This window comes from Ranitomeya imitator, chromosome 1 (assembly GCF_032444005.1).
Source record: "Ranitomeya imitator isolate aRanImi1 chromosome 1, aRanImi1.pri, whole genome shotgun sequence".
Classification (NCBI taxonomy): Eukaryota; Metazoa; Chordata; class Amphibia; order Anura; family Dendrobatidae; genus Ranitomeya; species Ranitomeya imitator.
The window spans coordinates 1,178,420,902-1,178,441,911 of NC_091282.1; the positions used below are offsets into that span (position 1 = coordinate 1,178,420,902).

Here is a 21,010-nt window from a genome sequence, read left to right on the forward strand (position 1 = left end):
AATTTGCATTGCAACCCCATTGTGCGCCCATCAACTAGTCTGACTGCAGAGAAGGGAAATTATATTTTTCAGGGTTTTCTTTTCCCTCCCCCCTTGTTTGAGGCATAATTTCTACAATTGAATGTGAGAAGTCTGATTGTTTCCTTTGTGGTATAATTCTGAACTGAATCCCACCCATATAGTGGCACAGGTTTTAAGCCCTTGTTGCAGTAACCTGATGCTTCATTCTATGTGACGTCGTGTTCCGCAATCTGACCCATCAGTGCGGGGCCCAAGGATCCAAAGAGATGCCGGACGGTAGGAAGAGGTTCCCACGTCTTTAGTCTAGCAGTTGGGCTACAGACGTGGCCACCCGACCGCTGTCCTGCTAATCTTTTTTTCCTTAACTGTAGTTCAGAGGTGGACTGTACGGCGAGCGAAGCAATGGTAGCAGATGGTATCGCTCTGGATGCTTCATTTAAGAAATCGGAATTGAGTTTTACTGCACATATTTTTACTATAAGAAGCTCCAAATTTTGCTCTGTATTGACTGTTTAGTGCTGCTTTTGCACAGTGCGTCTTCAGCCACATTGCACATTGTAAAGCGTTTATTGTGAGTAGATATTCCTGTGCAATTAACTCAAATTATTAATTTCATCATTTATTTTCCACTTAGAAATCTCTAATCCGACTCTGCTTATTTTGCACAAATCAGTGCATGATGGGAGCTTAGAAGTTAGGATAATACGTGCACAAGTACTACATATTTTCATCACAAAATCTGGAAAAAAAAACTCGCTTAATATTTTTGCACGTTCAGCTTTGGATATTTATGGAAAGATAAAAATATATGGCATTTTTCGTGTTGTGTTGTTTTTTTTTTTTTGTTTTTAATTTCTTTTTGTGCTCTTGGGTTCAGTTAAATATTTTTATGTACTATCGTCACCAAAATCAAGCATGTTAAAATTCAACATTCCCTACCTTACCTTCTTTCTTCAAAAATACCTGCTGTCAGGGGAGAGTTGGGACTCTCACCCATACATGTCACATGGGTGGTCTGCCTGGTTATAGTGTGTGTATGTATGTTTATAAAATGTAAAAAAAAATTTAGGTTAAAAAAACAAAACAAAAACTAACAAACTAATGTTTTCTGCTCTATACTTGGACAACAGAAATGGCTGCTAATAACCTCGGCGTGTACATGGATTCCCTTGCTGACAATTGTCATTATTTAGACGCGCTCTATACCAGAGGACGTCTAATGGCTTCTCGTTCCCCGCTGTTCATGTTCTTTTATCTTGAATATTTTCCGTAACCAATGAGACTATTACTCTTCTGTATGTCACTCGCTGATCTTTTTTCCGTCTTGCTGAGCTTCTGTTGTATGTCCTGTGTCAAAACTTGCCCATGAGTCGCATTTTCTCTTATGTAATTATTGGGAATGTCCATTCAAGCGATACAAGATGGCTTAGCATCAACAGGAGCATATGCCCATCATCAAAATGATCTCCATGTTGGTGCATAAGCTGCAGCAGTAGTTTCATGCAGATCTGGGTAGTACGGCCCTGGTTTTGAGTTTGCATCAAAAATTTAGATTAATTTCGCCTAGTATAGTTTGCCAATTTTTGACTGTTCAAGACCAGAAGCCACCCCTCCCAGTATATTTCTACCTTTCTGACTACTTTTAGGCAGGGTGCCTTTAATGAACCATATTACAGCCGTAGCTCTCAGTCCACGTACCCTGGAAGGTCACCATAATGTTAGATGGTACTTTAAGTTCACTTAAGTTCCAAAAATAAATTGAGTTAAATACCTTGTAAAAATCCCAGCGTTTCCCTGATTCTGCTGCTTTTTTCCATTTTGCGCCACGTCACTCCATTGCAAAGATATTCACATTTGTTCTAGAGCGCAGTATGTGAAATCTCTTCCTTGCAGTCCAGCTGGGCGTTTCTTCAGAGTCTTCTTTGGGGGCGTGGGCTCTCACCCCTCCCAGAGACTGCCAATCACCGCAGTAGCAGTCTGACGCTGCTGAGCTGTGATTGGCAGATGAGGAAGGGAAGGGTGGGGTGTAAGCGCTTATAAAAACAAATCCTTGAATGGACATCTCCCCAGTCCGGCTCTCATGTTTACATGGAGCAGTAGCCAGTGACCACAATGTGCCATTTCTTTATCGGTTCATTTACGTGTTTACCATTTTATATGAAAAAAAAAATAAGGCGCAGTAATGGTTTATGAAGATATGAAAGTGAGTATGACCTGACTCCGTTTTTCATCATTTTCTATAATGAAATGTTGCTATTTAATTCCTTTCCCCATTTTCCCTTTTATGTTTTTGTTTTTTTTTGTTTTTGTTTTTTTTTCTCTTGGATCAGCCCATCATTAGTGACACTACCTGAGATCCAGGTTGTTATGCTTAGCTAGAAACCAGAAATAACCAAGTTTTATATAGTGTCCCAAAAGAATCCATTGCTATATATGGCTGGTCCTACAATTATTTTGGGATTGATCCTTCTTTGTAATCTGTTGATCGACAGTAGACCTTTCCTCTAGGGGTGTATTGTTTGGCAGACATTTTAATTGTACCCTTTTGGTGAGATATTCTGGATGTGAAAACCTATTTACAATTTTCCCACAATACGATGGATTAGTGATAACTGGGAGATCAGTGGGGTTCTGTTCGCAGGGACCTCCACGGAGGTCTAGGACTCGGGTCAAACGTGTGCAACCCTGTTCTTATCACTCTCTGGGACTGCCAAAGATAACGGAGCATAGTGCTCATCTAACTCCAATAATATTATTACACCTACTGCATATTGGGATAGGATCTCGGAGATGGGAACACCCATTTAAAGTACGGCCGGCTGGAGAAAATTAACTTTATTCCTCCAAGTAGCTGCTGGCTTTCAGCGGCGTGCCCAGAATAACCATAACGTATGAAATTAATTTCTTCCCAGGGGCCACGCTTTTAGTAAGGCGGCCGTACAGCATTGTAACCTACAGATTAATAGGTTTTAAACTCCTTATGAAATATCAATTCATGCAACTCTGCTGCCGATCCTTCAGCCTTCCTCCGGTTAATGAATAGAAAAAATAATTGGAAAACATATGCAAATTGATTTCAGTTATTACCCAAACACAACATATAAATAGTACCCAAAGCACATACAGTACATGGACATATGCAGGACTAACTGCATAATTCAATAAGAGAAAAACTGAACGGACTAAAGGTACCGTCACACTAGACTATATCGCTAGCGATCCGTGACGTTGCAGCGTCCTCGCTAGCGATATCGTCCAGTGTGACAGGCAGCAGCGATCAGGCCCCTGCTGTGCTGTCGCTGGTCGGGGAAGAAAGTCCAGAACTTTATTTGGTCGCTGGACTCCCCGCAGACATCGCTGAATCGGCGTGTGTGACACCGATTCAGCGATGTCTTCGCTGGTAACCAGGGTAAACATTGGGTAACTAAGCGCAGGGCCGCGCTTAGTAACCCGATGTTTACCCTGGTTACCATCCTAAAAGTAAAAAAAAAAAAACACTACATACTTACCTACAGCCGTCTGTCCTCCAGCGCTGTGCTCTGCACTCCTCCTGTACTGGCTGTGAGCGTCGGTCAGCCGGAAAGCAGAGCGGTGACGTCACCGCTCTGCTTTCCGGCCGCTGTGCTCACACAGCCAGTGCAGGAGGAGTGCAGAGCACAGCGTTGGAGGACAGACAGCGGTAGGTAAGTATGTAGTGTTTGGGTTTTTTTACTTTTAGGATGGTAACCAGGGTAAATATCGGGTTACTAAGTGCGGCCCTGCGCTTAGTTACCCGATGTTTACCCTGGTTACCGGCATCGTTGGTCGCTGGAGAGCTGTCTGTGTGACAGCTCTCCAGCAACCAAACAGCGACGCAGCAGCGATCCGGATCGTTGTCGGTATCGCTGCAGCGTCGCTAAGTGTGACGGTACCTTAAAGCAGTTTTAGGCTATGTGCACATGTTGCGGATTTTGCTGCAGATCCCCTGCGGTTTTGACGCTGCGGATTCGCAGCAGTTTTCCATGAGTTTACAGTACCATGTAAACCTATGGAAAACAAAATCCGCAGTGCACATGCTGCGGGAAAAAAAACGCGCGGAAACGTTGTGGTGTTTATTCCGCAGCATATCTATTCTTTGTGCGGATTCCTCAGCGGTTTACACCTGCTCCATAATAGGAATCCGCAGGTGTAAAACCGCAGGTGGAATCCGCACAAAAACTGCATAAAATCCGCAGGTAAGACAGGGTGCTTTTTACCTGCGGATTTCTCAAAACAGGTGTGGAAAAATCCAGAGGTTCCATCTACGTGTGCACATACCCTTATAGCCCAGATAAATAAGTAGAAAAAAATCTTTATTTAATAATGCACAGATAAAAGGTATAGCGGGAGTGTATCATGACAACAAAGCAGCACATAGACAAGGGCCGGTAAACTGCATGAGGATTTGGTATTGTATAGTATGTAAGTAAACACCACCACCAAAAGTACCATAGATCAGAATAGGTCAGTAAGCACCATAATTATCAAATAGAACGTATACATATAATTGCATGCACAGACCTAATAACGCATGCACGGCGCCCCATGGTGAAGGAATCTTTCCGAAACGCGCGTCGGGGTGGGTTGGTGACGGCGTTGAGGCTTGGAATCTCTGCCATTTGGTATGTTCACCTCCAATTTCTACTATTGACTTTATAGCGATATTAGGTCCGTGCATGCAATTATATGTATACGTTCTATTTGATAGTTATGGTACTTTTGGTGATGTTGTTTACTTACATACTGTACAATACCAAATCCTCATGCCATTTACCGGCCCCTGTCTATGTGCTGCTTTGTTGTCATGATACACTCCCGCTATGCCTTTTATCTGTATGTTATTAAATAAAGATTTTTTTCCTCCTGCTAATGTATGAATAAATGGACAGATGAACCGGAGTTACTACTAAGTGTGTCCTGCACGCTCTGATTGGACAGTGTATTATGAAGCCCCTTTAGTAAAGAGAATAGTAACGCCCCATTGTCAATTTAGTCATATAGGAGTAGCACAACAAGGAGCTCTGAGAAATGATGCTTTATGATTATTTTATGGGTGATCACGGATACTCCTGTCCGGAGAGCTGTGGCCATTCAGTGCCAGCGGTTTCCCAGGCCGGGCTAATGGGAATCTTCCACCAATGCAATAATTCTAGTTCTGATATAGAACTCCACCGTTGGCCTTGCACAGGCTTCAGCGCCCACCATGGTGTATGGGGGAATCGTACGTCAGTCGCCCAGACTTCCCCTTACGTTACACAGCCCAGATCCTTCTCGGGGGCGCCTGCCTCCATGGACCGTCGCTGTTTTTTCTTTTACGATCTCATTTTACTTCTCATTTCTTCCCTCTTCTATCTAAAACTTAATGATTACAAAACAAGCTTAGGGTTATTAGTTGCGCCAATTTTGGCTGATTTCCAAATAAAGTCCCCCGACCCCCTCTCTCTGCTTTTTTGTAGCTTCTTTGTTTTTATTTGTTTTCTATGCATATTTTGGCACTGCCCTCTCACTAAACACAATCACAGTATAATCCCCTTTGCACCAAGTGGTCCTGCGAGATTCTGGATCCAGATATCTCTCTGGACCGGCTGTGCAAAAGGATGGAGCCCGGTGAGTGACTTGTATTGTGTTCTGCAGTCTTTTTATTTTCTGCTTCCATATTGCTTTACTGTTTTGTTTTGTTTTTTTTTGTTTTTTTTTTGTAGGGAAATTGAATCAATGATATGTTGGTAGTTTTTATCTAATCCTATGAGCCTCCTGTGGTCGTCCATACAAGTCGCAGAAGTAGCGCTCATTTCTATTGGAAGAAAAACATTTGCAAATGCATGGCAATAAAAGGAAACCTGAGGCGCCTCGTGTAGTTTAGACAATTGTCGTTAGTTTGATTGAAGTTTTTAAGTAAATCTCCAGTGTCACAATTAGCAAACGTACAAGTTAATTATATTTTTCTCCCGGTTTCTCAAATGGAAATTTCCAAACGGTTATAGATCCTTAAAGGGTTATTCCCTATGTTCCTGCCCATCATTTTTTTTGTTTTTGATTTATTTGGGAGTAGTGGAAGATTATATATAGAATCTGTTGTCAGGTTTTTGCAATGTTATCGGGGAGCAGTAGTGGAAGAAGGAATCAATACAAAAGGGGGTTACCTTCTAAATTGTATTGTGCTTTTTCCATTCAATCAGTGTTTTATCAGCAGGAGATTATCACTACTGGACAACTGGCCATCCCCAGCACTGACACAATGTTGCATCCTTCTACATTTGTATCAGAAACTGTAGGCAACTAAAAAGGGTATTCACACTGCTCCCTTCTCCACCTGGATGTGGCGGCTGCCATATGAACAGGGGTCTGAGGGCCTCCGGTCTGGAGATAATGTGGGTCTAATTTCTCATGTTCCTCTAGGACAAAGGCGGAGCAGCCTGCAGCTGCCATAACCAGGTGGAGATTGAATGGGAAGGAGGCCACGCCCAGACGTGGCTCTCTCCGTTCACTTCTATGGGAGCGATGGCGTCAGATGTAGTCGTGCCACCTCTCTAAATCGGTCATTGCCTTGATGTGGAGGAACCCTGTGCGAGAGATGGGCGTAGGGTTCAGTACCCCTATAACTGAGCGGAAGCAGAATTGGGATATATTCACCCGAACATATTTCTAAGAACATATCTTGCGCAGAACATCTTGGAAATTAGCATTTGAGAGAACGGATGGAGAGAATTTACCACTGTGGTATGTTAAATGGCCAGAGAAAGTTCATTGTTACGAATTCTGAATATTTGCCCTGAGCATCACTGCAATCCTTTAGCTGTACAGTCAAAAAATGTGGTGTAACAGTTAAGGGGTTAAAGTCAGACCTAATAATAAAAGGATGATATCTGTCCAAATTCAGGTTTTGAAGTCCCCACCCAGCGCAGCGGTGGTCAGCGCAGCCCAGTGTAAACATCGGGGCTTTCTGTTTCCTGTTGTGATAGATGTCCGGCTGCGTTTTCCAGCAGCATGATCATTGGTTCACTTTCCTATCTGACTTGTGAAATGCATGACTAAACTGTGCACATCTGCGGCCACGATCTGCTCCTCACCATGTAACTTCTTCATCTTACAGTGGACTAAAGAGGAAGGGCTTAGATCGGCCACCTCTGCTGTCCCTAGCCTGTTTGTCCCACTGAACACAGACCCCAAAGAAGTGCAAGAGATGAGGAATAAGGTAAATGTCTACTTACCCCATTCTATGTGGCCTCTGTGACACTGCTGGATTGGATGGTGCTCAGCCCATTATTTCATCCAGTTTTTTTGCAATATCGAAGCAAAGATAGTGTTTTGTCACAGATCTATGGCAAATCCACATCAAAATCCTCATGTGCCAAAAGTTAATTTGTTGCAGGTTTGTCAGATTTTACCCTGTGCATTAGAGGCTGAAATCCTTAGCTTAGATCCACATACTCTGTCTTTAAAAAGAGTTATTTTGATGGCCTACTCCTAGGATAGGTCCTCGATATCAGATGCATTCAGTGTACAGAGGGGAAAACCACAGCTTACAGATGGGTCACTGAGTGCAGACCTTTGGTGCAGCTCACGGTTAGGTCATTGTGCGCAGGCCTTTGGTGCAGTTCACAGTTGGGTCACTGAGCGCAGGCCTTTGGTGCAGTTCACAGTTGGGTCACAGAGCGCAGGCCTTTGGTGCAGTTCACAGTTGGGTCACAGAGCGCAGGCCTTTGGTGCAGTTCACAGTTGGGTCACAGAGCGCAGGCTTTTGGTGCTGTTCACGGTTGGGTCACTGAGCGCAGGCCTTTGATGCATCTTACGGTTTGGTCACTGAGCGCAGGCCTTTGCTGCAGTTCACAGTTGGGTCATTGAGCGCAGGCCTTTGGTGCAGCTCACTGTTAGGTCACTGAGCGCAGGCCTTTGCTGCAGTTCACAGTTGGGTCATTGAGCGCAGGCCTTTGGTGCAGCTCATGGTTAGGTCAATGAGCGCAGGCCTTTGGTGCAGTTCACGGTTAGGTCACTGAGCGCAGGCCTTTGGTGCAGTTCACGATTAGGTCATTGTGCGCAGGGCTTTGGTGCAGTTCACAGTTGGGTCACTGAGCGCAGGCCTTTGGTGCAGTTCACAGTTGGGTCACAGAGTGCAGGCCTTTGGTGCAGTTCACAGTTGGGTCACAGAGCGCAGGCCTTTGGTGCAGTTCACATTTGGGTCACAGAGCGCAGGCCTTTGGTGCAGCTCACGGTTAGGTCATTGTGCGCAGGGCTTTGGTGCAGTTCACGGTTAAATCACTGAGCGCAGGTTTTTGATGCAGCTTACGGTTTGGTCACTGAGCGCAGGCCTTTGGTGCAGTTCACAGTTGGGTCACAGAGCGCAGGCTTTTGGTGCTTTTCACGGTTGGGTCACTGAGCGCAGGCCTTTGATGCATCTTACGGTTTGGTCACTGACCGCAGGCCTTTGGTGCAGCTCACTGTTAGGTCACTGAGCGCAGGCCTTTGCTGCAGTTCACAGTTGGGTCATTGAGCGCAGGCCTTTGGTGCAGCTCATGGTTAGGTCAATGAGCGCAGGCCTTTGGTGCAGTTCACGGTTAGGTCACTGAGCGCAGGCCTTTGGTGCAGTTCACGGTTAGGTCATTGTGCGCAGGGCTTTGGTGCAGTTCACAGTTGGGTCACTGAGCGCAGGCCTTTGGTGCAGTTCACAGTTGGGTCACAGAGCGCAGGCCTTTGGTGCAGTTCACAGTTGGGTCACAGAGCGCAGGCCTTTGGAGCAGTTCACAGTTGGGTCACAGAGCGCAGGCCTTTGCAGCTCACGGTTAGGTCATTGTGCACAGGGCTTTGGTGCAGTTCACGGTTAGGTCACTGAGCGCAGGCTTTTGATGCATCTTACGGTTTGGTCACTGAGCGCAGGCCTTTGGTGCAGTTCACAGTTGGGTCACAGAGCGCAGGCTTTTGGTGCTGTTCACGGTTGGGTCACTGAGCGCAGGCCTTTGATGCATCTTACGGTTTGGTCACTGAGCGCAGGCCTTTGGTGCAGCTCACTGTTAGGTCACTGAGCGCAGGCCTTTGCTGCAGTTCACAGTTGGGTCATTGAGCGCAGGCCTTTGGTGCAGCTCATGGTTAGGTCAATGAGCGCAGGCCTTTGGTGCAGTTCACGGTTAGGTCATTGTGCGCAGGGCTTTGGTGCAGTTCACGGTTAGGTCACTGAGCGCAGGCCTTTGGTGCAGCTCATTGTTAGGTCATTGAGCGCAGGCCTTTGGTGCAGCTCATTGTTAGGTCATTGTGCGCAGGCCTTTGGTGCAGTTCACGGTTAGGTCATTGTGCGCAGGGCTTTGGTGCAGTTCACGGTTAGGTCACTGAGCGCAGGCCTTTGGTGCAGTTCACGGTTAGGTCATTGTGCGCAGGGCTTTGGTGCAGTTCACGGTTAGGTCACTGAGCGCAGGCCTTTGGTGCAGCTCATTGTTAGGTCACTGCGCGCAGGCCTTTGGTGCAGTTCAGTTAGGTCACTGAGCGCAGGCCTTTGGTGCAGCTCATTGTTAGGTCACTGAGCGCAGGCCTTTGGTGCAGCTCATGGTTGGGTCAATGAGCGCTGGCCTTTGGTGCAGTTCACAGTTAGGTCACTGCGCGCAGGCCTTTGGTGCAGCTCACGGTTAGGTCACTGAGCGCAGGCCTTTGGTGCAGCTCATTGTTAGGTCATTGAGCTCAGGCCTTTGGTGCAGCTCCTGAATTCCTATGAAGTGATCGCAGAGCTAGTAATCTTAGTAAAGAACCCACTCGTAGGCTTTGTAGCGGTGTCCAACTAGGAAAAGAGAAATGAGAAAAGCTTCCGCGACTTTAGGCCTGAACTCAGGCAATGCCAGTATGCCAGTTCACTGAAGCAATAGGGCTCAGTATGCAGAGTGTCACATGCATGGGGCATCTGTATATTCCTATAAAACTCCTTCAGACAACAGTCAGAACTTGTCAGAGAATGTAAAGGATGGGGAAAGTGTTCTTTTTGCTGAGTAATCGCTCTTAGATGAGTGCTAGGTTATAGATCTTTATTGCACTTGTTATATTGATTTTACCTCTTGTTTTATCTCCTCTCAGATAAGAGAACAGAATTTGCAAGACATTAAAACCGCCGGCCCTCAGTCCCAGGTCCTCTGCGGCGTGGTGGTGGACAGAAGCGTTGCACAGGTGAGTTTCTAACCTTTTCCATATTTGCGATGTAACTAGTAATCTTCTTCCATCACTCTAATGGTATTCTTTAATTAACAGAGACTATCTGTGTACAAGGTAAGTGCACCAGGCGGCTTCTTTACTTTGCAAACCTGCATAGTTAATAACAATAGTCACCAGTGGCTTTGGTGTGTGGTACAAGCATGGCCGTGACGACGGAGGCATCTGGCGCCATCACTGAATGCCATGCATGATGGAGCTTCTTAATGACCTTCCCTGCTGGTGGCTAGAAATGGGGGGGTAGATTATGTGATCCTGAATAATAACCAAGATCTGTATTTTTTTTCTGGTAACTATGCTTCCTAGTCAATCACTCTTCTAACTTCACCAGTGAAGGAAAGATTTAAGAATTAAAATGCCTTTCACAGGTAAATGTAGCCGATCTAGGACCAGATTACATCGGGAAGTCCATCAGCTTGGATCTTTTCTAGAGAAGTGTCCCTTGATTCAGGTCCTCGAGTACACCAACAGGTCATGATTTCAGTGTTTAAAAAAAAAAAAAAAATTATATATATATTTGGCTACTGAGGTATTGCAGTGTGTGGTTGGAAGAACCACAGGTTCAGGGGGGGATGTTGTTTTTTTTTTCTTTAATTAAGAAATAAAAATAAAATGTTGGGCATCGTTGTCCAAGTTCAGTATATCACAATATAAAGCAATTTAAACTGCATATAAAATGCCCCAAAAGAAAAAATCAAAGCATCAGTTGTTGTTTGGTTGCTGGACTACTCCCCCCCCCCCCCCCCCCTCCCCAAAAAAAAAAAAAAAGCATAATGCTATGAATAAAATTGTAGCTGAATGGACAAAAAATAATCAAGCCCTCGCACAGCTCCTCCGATTATTACAGGTCTCTGAAAATGGAAACTGTTTTATTTTTATTTTTCGCCTCATTGGGGGACACAGGACCATGGGTGTATGCTGCTGCCACTAGTAGGACACTAAGGCTACGTTCACATTTGCGTTGTGCGGGGCTGCGTCGGCGACGCAACGCACAACGCAAACAAAAACGCATGCTAGAACGCATAGTTTTGCGACGCATGCGTCCTTTTTTGCCGAATTTTGGACGCAAAAAAAAATGCATCTTGCTGCGTCCTCTGCGCCCTAACGCTTGCGGCAAAAAAAAACCGCATGCATCGCAAAACGCATGCAAACGCATGTCCATGCGCCCACATGTTAAATATAGGGGCACATGCGTCGCCGCGTCTGCGCCCGACGCAGAACGCAAATGTGAACGTAGCCTAAGTGAACATAGAAAAGAGTAGCTCCTCCTCTGCAGTATACACCCTCTGCTGGCTCTAACCTGTACCAGTTCTTGCTTAGTGTCTGTAGGAGGCACTTGGGTTTTGTTTTCCGACTCCAACTTTATTATTTTAAACTTTCACTTTCGATTTTAAATATTTTCCCATGGATTGAAGGGGTGACAGGTCCTTTCAAGGTCCCAATCTCCCCAAATCCTCAACAGGCGGGAACGCGGAGTGTCGCCTTCCCGTATCCCCTCCTGCATTGTTCCTACGCCTGTTCTCGTTCCAGGGGCGACAGGTCCCTCCAGGGCTCTGCTCTCCCCACATCAACAACAGACGGGAACGTGGGGGGTGTCGCCCCCACATACCCCCTTCTGGAACCAGGGCCACAGCCGGACACGACCCTGCTCCATCCCAAGGGACTGAACCCACGGGATACACAGAAGCCCCAGCGTAGTCCATACAGCCCCACCACTGCTAGAAAGAGGATGATGACGGGAGACATGGCACCTCTCCGCCTCCCTTTCAAGGGGAGGGTGGATTGAGGTTGGACATCGTGGCCAGTACCTGACGATCCCGCTCCGGAGACGCAGCTTTCAATACAGGTACTTGGCCGACAACAATGGATAACGCTAGGTTTCATGTGGATAGCGTCGACAAGAGGCAGGAGGGCTCCCCTATGCAGCGCTCGGTCCTGTGTTCCCTGTATGACCTGTGCACTGCAGAGGCGCGCTCCCCTCACTGCGGCCACAAATTTAGTCCCCGGCTTCTGGCCTATCTAGGCCATGTTACGTGTTACCCCGCCCACCAGAGCAACTCCTCCCCTTTCTACAGGCGCTTCTTGCTCTGTACGAGAAGCGCCACAGCGGTATTCTCGTATCCACCCGCTTTCTCAGGCGCTTCTCGTCACTAACGAGAAGCGCAAAAACACTATTCTCGGCGGCCATCTTTGTCTCACCGCAAAGCACCTGCAGCACGGGGCAAATCCAAGGGCATCAGCGTCGCCTGACATCCACGGGGACACAGGACCTGGGTAAGCTGAAAACGCTAATCCCCTCCCTTGCTGTACGCCATTTTTTTATTTTCTGACAGAGGCCAATATGTCTCAGCCTAAGCAATCTAAGAAAGCCACTAAAACACAGTTGTGTATGCCTCATGTACCACATGTAAGGCTTCTCTGCCCCGTGGCCACAGTACTTCTCTCTGTGCGGTCTGCGACCCCTCATGTGCACAGGAGCCCTCCGCCACTGCCGACCCTAGTGAACCTAGTCCCCCTGAGTGGGCTACGTCTCTGGCACAGTCCATGGCTTCTCTGGCTAAGGTTAGAGTCCTTCCATGATTCCTCTTCAAGCCAGGGTATCGGCTTGCGTGTCAGAGAGCCCCTCAGCCATGCGAGAGACATCCCCGGGCAGGAGCCATCCCACAGCACGGAACATCCAATCTTTTAGAAAACGACACCATAGTCTGTCCCCCAGGCACTCTCGTGCCTCGGCGTCTGCAAGTTCCGTTTCCCGCTCCCCCTGTCCAGGGTTTCACAGTGAAGACGACTCAGAATATGAGTCTGATGTCTCTGTAGACCTGGACTCGCAAGAATACCAGGAGTCATTGGATTCCCTCATCAATGCTGTCAATAAGGCTCTGAGGGTGGATGAGGAATCCGGGACTATTCCGGATCACACAGTGTCTTTTAAAAGAAATAAACGTCCTCACAAGGTGTTTGCTAACCACCCCAAGTTTACGGAAATCGTCCAGAAGCACAGGACTCGCCCAGACACACGATTCACTGGGCAAAAGCCGCTTGAGACACGATATTCCTTTAATACTACCTTAAAGACAGAGTGGTCTGAATCCCTTTCAGTGGATCCCCTAATATCATGTCTCTCTTCCAAAACCCTCTTATCTTTATCTGATAGTTCTTCTATTCAGAACCCAACCGACAGATTGATAACCTCGCACGGTCAGTCTTTAAAGCCACTGGCGCAGCCCTTTCCCCATCCTTTTCCGCAACATGGGTGGCTAGAGCTATGGTTTCCTGGGCGGGGTCCCTGGCTAAAATTAACCAAAACAGTAACTTGCCTCCCGACGAGGTCAATTTAGCCTATCAGATTGCCCAGGCAGGAGATTGTTGTTCATGCCTCACTAGATGCAGCTAACTGTGCCACTATGGTAACCGCGAATGCAATTACCATCAGAAGAGCACTTTGGCTCAGAGAGTGGGAGCAGATTCTGCTCACAAGAAATCTCTTCTCTGCCTTACCAAGATGGCCGCTTGTTCGGAGAGGAGTTGGACCAAATTATCTCTGATGCTACCGGAGGTAAAATCAAATTCCTCCCTCAACACAGGCTCACCCAGCCTTTTCGAAGCCAACATCAAACTCTTTTCCGTCCATTTTGCAGCGCCACAGGCTGGTTCTCCATGACCGCTGCCTGTGGCTCAGCCCAACCTCCACATACAGACAAATTCCCAACCTTCATACAAGCTTTCGCACTCCTGGAAAAGCAGGCCTGCACGATCTGGATGTAAGGGAACTAGATCCTGCAATTTCTCTGTACAATGACTCTTCACGGTATCCGGAGGACACAGAGTAGGCGGACGTCTACTTTGGTTCCATCAAACCTGACTTTCGGTCGTTCACGACCAGTGGGTCAGAGATCTCGTGTCCTCCAGATCCAAAAGAGTATGTGTCCTCCACTGGCGTGTTTTTTTCCTGTCTTTCCCGACCAAGTCAGAGGCGTGAGCAGCTCTATTCCAACGAGCCATAGGCACACTCCGCACAGACTGGAGTTATTGTTCCGGTCCCACACAATGACTGATTCAAAGGGTTTTACTTAAACCTGTTCGTAGTTCCCAAAAAGGATGTGACTATGCGGCCTATTCTCGATGTAAATTTTTTTAACATATTCATCAAGGTTCGTCACTTCAGAATGGAGTCTCTCCTTTCAGTGATAACCTTGATGGAGAAAGGAGAATTCCTTGCGTCTATCGACATCAAAGACTCATATCTGCATATTCCAATCTTTCCTGCCCACCAAAGATTCCTGCGCTTCGCAGTTGGCGACGAGCACTTTCAGTTCACTGCCTTGCCCTTCGGACTTGCCACCACTCCCAGAGTGTTCACCAAGGTCATGGCGGCCGTTATGGCCATACTACTCTCTCGGGGCATGGTGGGTCCTCCCGTACCTAGATGACATGCTCATCAAGGGATAGTCTTTTCAGGCTTGTGCAGAGTGTGAGAGCTTCACTGTGGACACCCTTTCTCGCCTGGGTTGGCTGGTGAACCTGAGCAAGTCCTCCCGATACCAGCTCAGCGAATTTCCTTTTTGGGGATGATCCTGGACACTTCCCAAGGGTTGGTTATTCTCCCTCCGAAAAAGGTCACTGCACTAACACGGGGAGTCCCGACTCTCCCTTGCCCAGCCTCATTCCCTACGATTCGGCATGCAGGTACTGGGCAAGATGGTAGCAGCACTGGAGGCAGTCTCATTCGCCCAACTACACCTCCGCCCTCTACAACAGACGACCGCTTGGGACAGGAACCAGTTTTCTCTGGACGGTCATTTCCAACTGTCCCAGCAGGTCAGGCAATCCCTCAAGTGGTGGTTTTGAAGTCCTCTCTGGATCAGGGCAAATCCTTTCTCCCGATTCGTTGGCTCATGGTTACCACCGACGCCAGTCTTCTCGGATGGGGGGTGGTTTACCGCCACCAAACAGCTCAGGGTCACTGGTCCACTCTGGAATCTCGACTCCCTAGCAACATTCTCAAAATCAGAGCAATCAGGTTAGCCCTTCTGCATTTTCATCCCCTTCTGGCAGGTCATCCAATTCGGATTCGGTCAGACAACGCCACGGCAGTGGCGTACATCAACCGTCAGGGGGGATGCAGAAGGGCGATGCTCCAGGTAGCCCACATCCTTCATTGGGTAGAAAGAAACCACTCAGTCATCTTAGCTGTTTATATCCTGGGAGTAGAGAATTGGGCAGCAGATTTTCTCAGCCGTCAGGGTCTCGCTTCAGGAGAGTTGTCTCTTCACCCGGAGGTCTTTCAGCAAATTTGCCATCGCTGGGGTAAGCCGGATGTCGATCTCATGGCCTCCAGGATAAATACCAAGGTTCCAGTGTTCATAGCTTGTCACTGGCCATCGGGTCGGATGCCTTGGTTTTTCCATGCCATCAGTTTCATCTCCCTTATGTGTTCCTACCCCATTCACTACTTCCGAGAGTCATCAGGAAGATCTGAGCGGAGGGGAATCCGGTGATTCTCATTGCCCCAGACTAGCCATGCCGGGCGTGGTACGCGGAACTAGTGCAACTCGTCGCCGATGTCCCCTGGCGACAGCCCGGATTTGCTCTCTCAGGGTGCAATTTACCACCAGAACTCGGGGGCCCTGAGTTTAACGGCTTGGCCATTGAATGCTGGTCCCTCCCTACAAAATGCCGTCGGGACCTTAATCTGGTCCTAACGGTCCTGCAAGAGTATCCATTTGAACCACTACAGGACGTATCACTGACTATGTTCTCTTGGAAGGTAGCCTTTCTGGTGGCAGTAACGTCAATCAGACGAGTTTGAGTTAGTGGCCTTGTCTTGCAGGCCTCCATTCCTGGTCTTTCATCAGGACAAGGTGGTCTTGAGGACGTCTCAGTCCTTCTTACCCATGGTTGTTTCTTCCTTCCATCTGAACAAGGACATCATCCTGCCGTCGTTCTGCCCAGTGCCCGTTCGTGTCGAGAAAGCTCTTCATACATTGGATTTGGTAAGGTCGCCGAGTAAATGTTTCCAGAACGGCGCCTTTCCGCAATTCGGATGTCCTCTTCGTGCTTCCAGAAGGACACATGAAAGGCCTCCCTGCCTCAAAGGCTACAATAGCCAGATGGATGATCAGCAATCCAGGAAGCTTACTGTATCAGAACAGTCCATCCCGATGGGCATTAAGGCACACTCCACTCGGTCAGTGGGGGCTTCCTGGGCCATTGTGCACCAGGCTTCGGTTTAACAAGTCTGCGACTTGGTCCAGTTTGCACACACTTGTAAAACACTACAACATTCATTCTCAGGCCCAGGGCTGTGGAGTCGGAGTTAGTTTTGGTTGGAGTCTGAGTCGGTAGAAATGTACCGACTCCAGCTTTAAAGAAAAATGTATTCATATTTCATAATTGAACTTTCATATGAATTTTATAAATGTTACTCAAATATATATGTTCTATCAAACTATGAACAACAGTGATAAGCAGTTCTGCTGGAGATAGACATTTCTTACTTCGTGTGTCACTGTTCTCCACTGCCCTTATCTAATCTTATACTTGGTTAACCTCATGCTGCCCCAACCCCCGTACTTACAATGTATGAAAGTGAAAATGTGTTGCAAATTCCTAGTAGTAAAGCTCCTCCTCTAGACTAGATGTTTGATGTGCGTCTTCCAAGCATCTCACAGCTGCTACTCAGAAGAGGAAGACTGTAAAAAGTATTATCCTTTCAACAAACTTTGCATCAGTTAACTTTGAGTACATGAGGAATAACAGTATTACTGACCACTATATCAGTTGTACGACCTGGCAATAATTTTGTACAATTGTTTTTAGGAAAAACAATTGTCATTTGGATTGTGAATGCAGAATTAAAAACCTGAGAATGTCAAAGAAGCGTCACATTAAATCAGCTGTATTTGAACATTTCACCATCACTCAAGATAGAAAACATTGTCTGTCAGTGTATGACAAATGATCCAGACGAAAACAGATGCTGTGAAGCCAAAATCAGTGCATATTCAGGCAAAGATAAAAATGCTCCTACCAGAGCTTCTAATCTAAAGAGACATTTACAGCGCTTTCATCCAGAAGTACTGAAAGCAGTGGATGAGAGACTGCATCCAAACCAATGAACCAGTGCCCAGCTCTTCCAGCCAAACAAAGGAGCAGAGAACTTTGCAGCCATCAGTTGCAAGATATTTTGTCAGTGATAAAGTTACTGTGACAATGACAGTAGATACATTTAAAAAACAGATCATAGAGCTTGTTGTAAAGGATAGTGTGCCTATTTCATTATTTTCACGACCAGCTTTTATGTGTCTGAATGGGGAAATGGCCCGCAAGCTTGGTGTTACTCTGGAGAGAGAGAGTATTAGAAAATTAGTAATCGAAGAAGCTTTTAAACAAAAGGAAGAACTTAAAAAAACTCTCAAGGGACGCTTTCTGTTTCTTAAAATGGATGCCTGCACACGTCAGAGTGAACTATTTTGCCATCAATGTCCGATTTGTTTGTGACAAAAATGAAATAGTTACCAAGACATTGGCAGTAAAAGACACCAAAGCTCATCACACCAGTGAGTTTCTCCAGGTCTTGGTGGAAAAGGTTCTGCAAGACTATGAACTTAATAAAGAGCAAGTCCTTTATGTCGTAACTGACAATGCTTCAAATATAAGTACTATTAAGCTAATGAATGAGCGTAATGATGGTGACCAGCAGCTGGAAGAACATTATGGGTCCACAGACACAGAAATGTTTGAAATAAAGGAACACCGTATTGTAACTGAGGAGCCAACTGAAGTTGCTTCAGATGAACAGCAATATGATAGTTTAGATCTTGTTGAAACTGTGTCAATACGTTCTTTCATTCATCACATGCGCTGTGTTGTGCATACGCTACAGCTGGCTATAAGAGAAAGTCTGCAAGAAGGACTTGCTGCACTGATTGACAAGGTGAGAAAATTGGCTACTGTTGCCAAAACCCCTAAAGTTGACTCAATTTTGAAGAGACGTGCTGGAAAAGGGGCAATTATTGATCAAGCCACACGATGGGGCAGTACTTACTTAATGATTCAGCGCTTGGATGAACTGAAAACCTTTCTTGTAGACATGGCTAACCCTTAACTGACGCTAAATGAAAGTCAGTGGAATCAGGTGACTGAGCTGGAAAAATTGCTAGAGCACCCATTTACAGTGACTAAAAAATTACAAGCAGAGGACTTAACTCCAGGTATTTTCTTAAAGGAGTGGAAGAACCTGATGTTTCGCCTGTCCCAAAGAGGAGGGTTAATTGCAAGTGGCATTGCTACATCAATGAAATGGAGAGAGGAGCTACTATTACAAAATAACATTCTTTTGGCAGCAGTTTGTGTAGACCCAATGCATCGGATTCTTTTAGATGATCAACAGCTAACTAAAGGAAAAGAAGCTCTGTTTGAAATAGCAGTAAGGATGAAAGGGTTGCAGAACAGTCAGGAGGAACAAGAAGAATTTGGTCGTCCAGCCACATCTTCACCCTCATCAACTGATGAAGAATTTAATTTCGAAAAATATTTGGATCACAAGGACCGTGCAAAGCGTTCCCTCATAGATAAGTCATCCCCATCAAAGAACACAGCCAGTACATTTCAGCAGAATTTTTCATGTGCACTAAAAGAAATTGAGAAATTTAACCGTTCATCAAAAATAACAGTGCAACAAGCGATTCCTCTGTATCCTGACATTGTCAGAGATGTTGCCCGAGTGGTTACTGCTTAGCCACCAACCCAAGTTAGTGTAGAGAGGTTGTTCTCTGCTCTGAAAATAATTAGATCAGATTTGAGGGCATCCTGACAGAAGCAATACTTTCTCTGAGGACAAATTTATAGATTTCTTCTTCTTAACTGCATAAGTGTTTATTGCATATTTACTTACAAGAGTTTAGAAAAGTTTATAAAAGTTATTTGCTATATTCTAATAAATATAGTTTTTGCTCTGTGGTCTGATTACTTATATGATGGTGAGAAACTGAATAAGCACGATGTTAATATTTGACAACAGTAAATTTATTGTTAAGATTTGGCCATTTATGAAGGAGTCAGTCTGAACCTGATAAAATCCAGGAGTCGAAGTCGCAACTGTGGCTTACCGACTCCACAGCCCTGCTCAGGCCTCTGCAGATGCGGCCCTTCGCAGACTGATTCTGCAATCGGCAATATCTCATCTGTAGACCAGAGGTAGCCTGATGGTACAAGAGGCTTCAGCTGTCGTGCTGTTTCCCACCAAGGGACTGTTTTAGGACGTGCCATGGTCCTGTGTCCCCCAGTGAGGCGAAGGAGAAATAGGGATTTTTGTGTACTCACCGTAAAATCCTTTTCTCTGGGCCATTCATTGGGGGACACAGCACCCACCCTGTTAGCCTGTTTGGTGTTTGTTTTTTGGTTTTGACATATTGTACTCTAGTTTGCTAGTTTTTACTAGTTGTGAGCTCCTACTGCTTTATCACCAAACTGGTTCAGGTTAGAACCAGCAGAGGGTGTATACTGCAGAGGAGGAGTTATTCTTTTTTATGTTTACTTAGTGTCCTCCTAGTGGCAGCAGCATAACACCCATGGTCCTGTGTCCCCCATTGAGTGGCTCTGAGAAAAGGATTTTACGGTGAGTACACAAAAATCCCTTTTTTTTTTTTCTTTTTTTTTTTTACAAAGTTCTGAATTTTATTTTATCCGCTAGAATGGTAAAAAAAATCTTTTTGTTTTATTTATGTTTAGTATTCCCATAATTGTATCGACTTGGAGAATCGGGTTTTGTGCATCATTTTTAACACAACACTATAAAAGCAAAACCCAAAATAAAAGCGGGCTTTATTTATTGTTTCTTCATTTCATCCCGCCACTTAGAATTTTTTTCCCTGTTTTATGTCAGTATGGTAAATTAAATAGTATTAAGAACTACAACTGATCCCACAAAACATGAGTCCTCATGTCGATCGAAAAATAAAAAAAAGTTTTGGCTCTTGGAAGAAGAGGGGAGGGAAAAGCGAAAGCTCAAAAAAATCTACCAAGACCTTGTCAAGTGATGAAGGGTTGATATCACTGGCACAATCATGGCCTTTACTGGGAAGTTAAGAAGCACTCTAAGTTTTGCAATTTTCTCATGGACTCCACCGATGTCATCTGAAAAGACCAATTTTGTTTGAGGAGGTGTCCATATACTTCTACCCTCTGTAGATGCACCATTCGGCGGGTTTCATGCTTTTTAAATGAACATGTGACATATTTGCAAGCCATTGTCTGCATTCGCAGATAGCCAAAAGGATGAAATTCACCCCCGGACATTACTGGCAAATATGTAGTACAGCGAGCGCTGCAGATCCCTGCAATCCTGAGCTACGCAGCACAATCTTCCCTTGCATCATTTACCATCTCTTTAGGATATTGATTGCATCAATTTTTTTTTTTTTTTTCCATTAACCATTCATAATTGGAAAAGTTCATTTAGTGCAGACTTCTGTCCGATAATATGACAGGAGGCAATATAACATTTACTGCAGCGGCAGAGATGTGGGCCATAAAGTGCAATCACTTGTCCTGAAACCTTATATCCAAGCTGTTTGTCAGCTAGTTCAGAGTATCTGCACATGCAGAACTAGGCTGTGTGTTGGATGCCGTCCAGTCCTCGCCCCTTTTCCTTGTCAGCCATGTCTGAACCTTTTGCAATCATCGGCATGGTTGACATTTCGGCTGCTGCGCGCATGTTCCACCCCCCATTGCTGCCATGTCGGCTTGCATGTCCTCTCGTGTTATACGCTGTACATCAGCTCTG

At 45.8% G+C, this 21,010-nt stretch overlaps 1 protein-coding gene across 9 annotated transcripts in view; it reads left to right on the top strand.

Moving 5' to 3' along the window:
• Positions 1–21,010, top strand: part of ADD1 (adducin 1) — a 115,209-nt gene that overhangs the window by 77,603 nt on the left and 16,596 nt on the right. For 8 of the 9 annotated variants that reach the window (XM_069744734.1, XM_069744732.1, XM_069744736.1 and 5 more), the window contains exons 11-12: positions 7,133–7,234; positions 10,093–10,182. In XM_069744734.1, the coding sequence (XP_069600835.1) occupies positions 7,133–7,234; positions 10,093–10,182 (192 nt within the window). Of the gene's footprint in view, positions 1–7,132; positions 7,235–10,092; positions 10,183–10,263; positions 10,282–21,010 lie in introns of all 9 variants that reach the window. The other variant, XM_069744739.1, reaches the window with a different exon arrangement.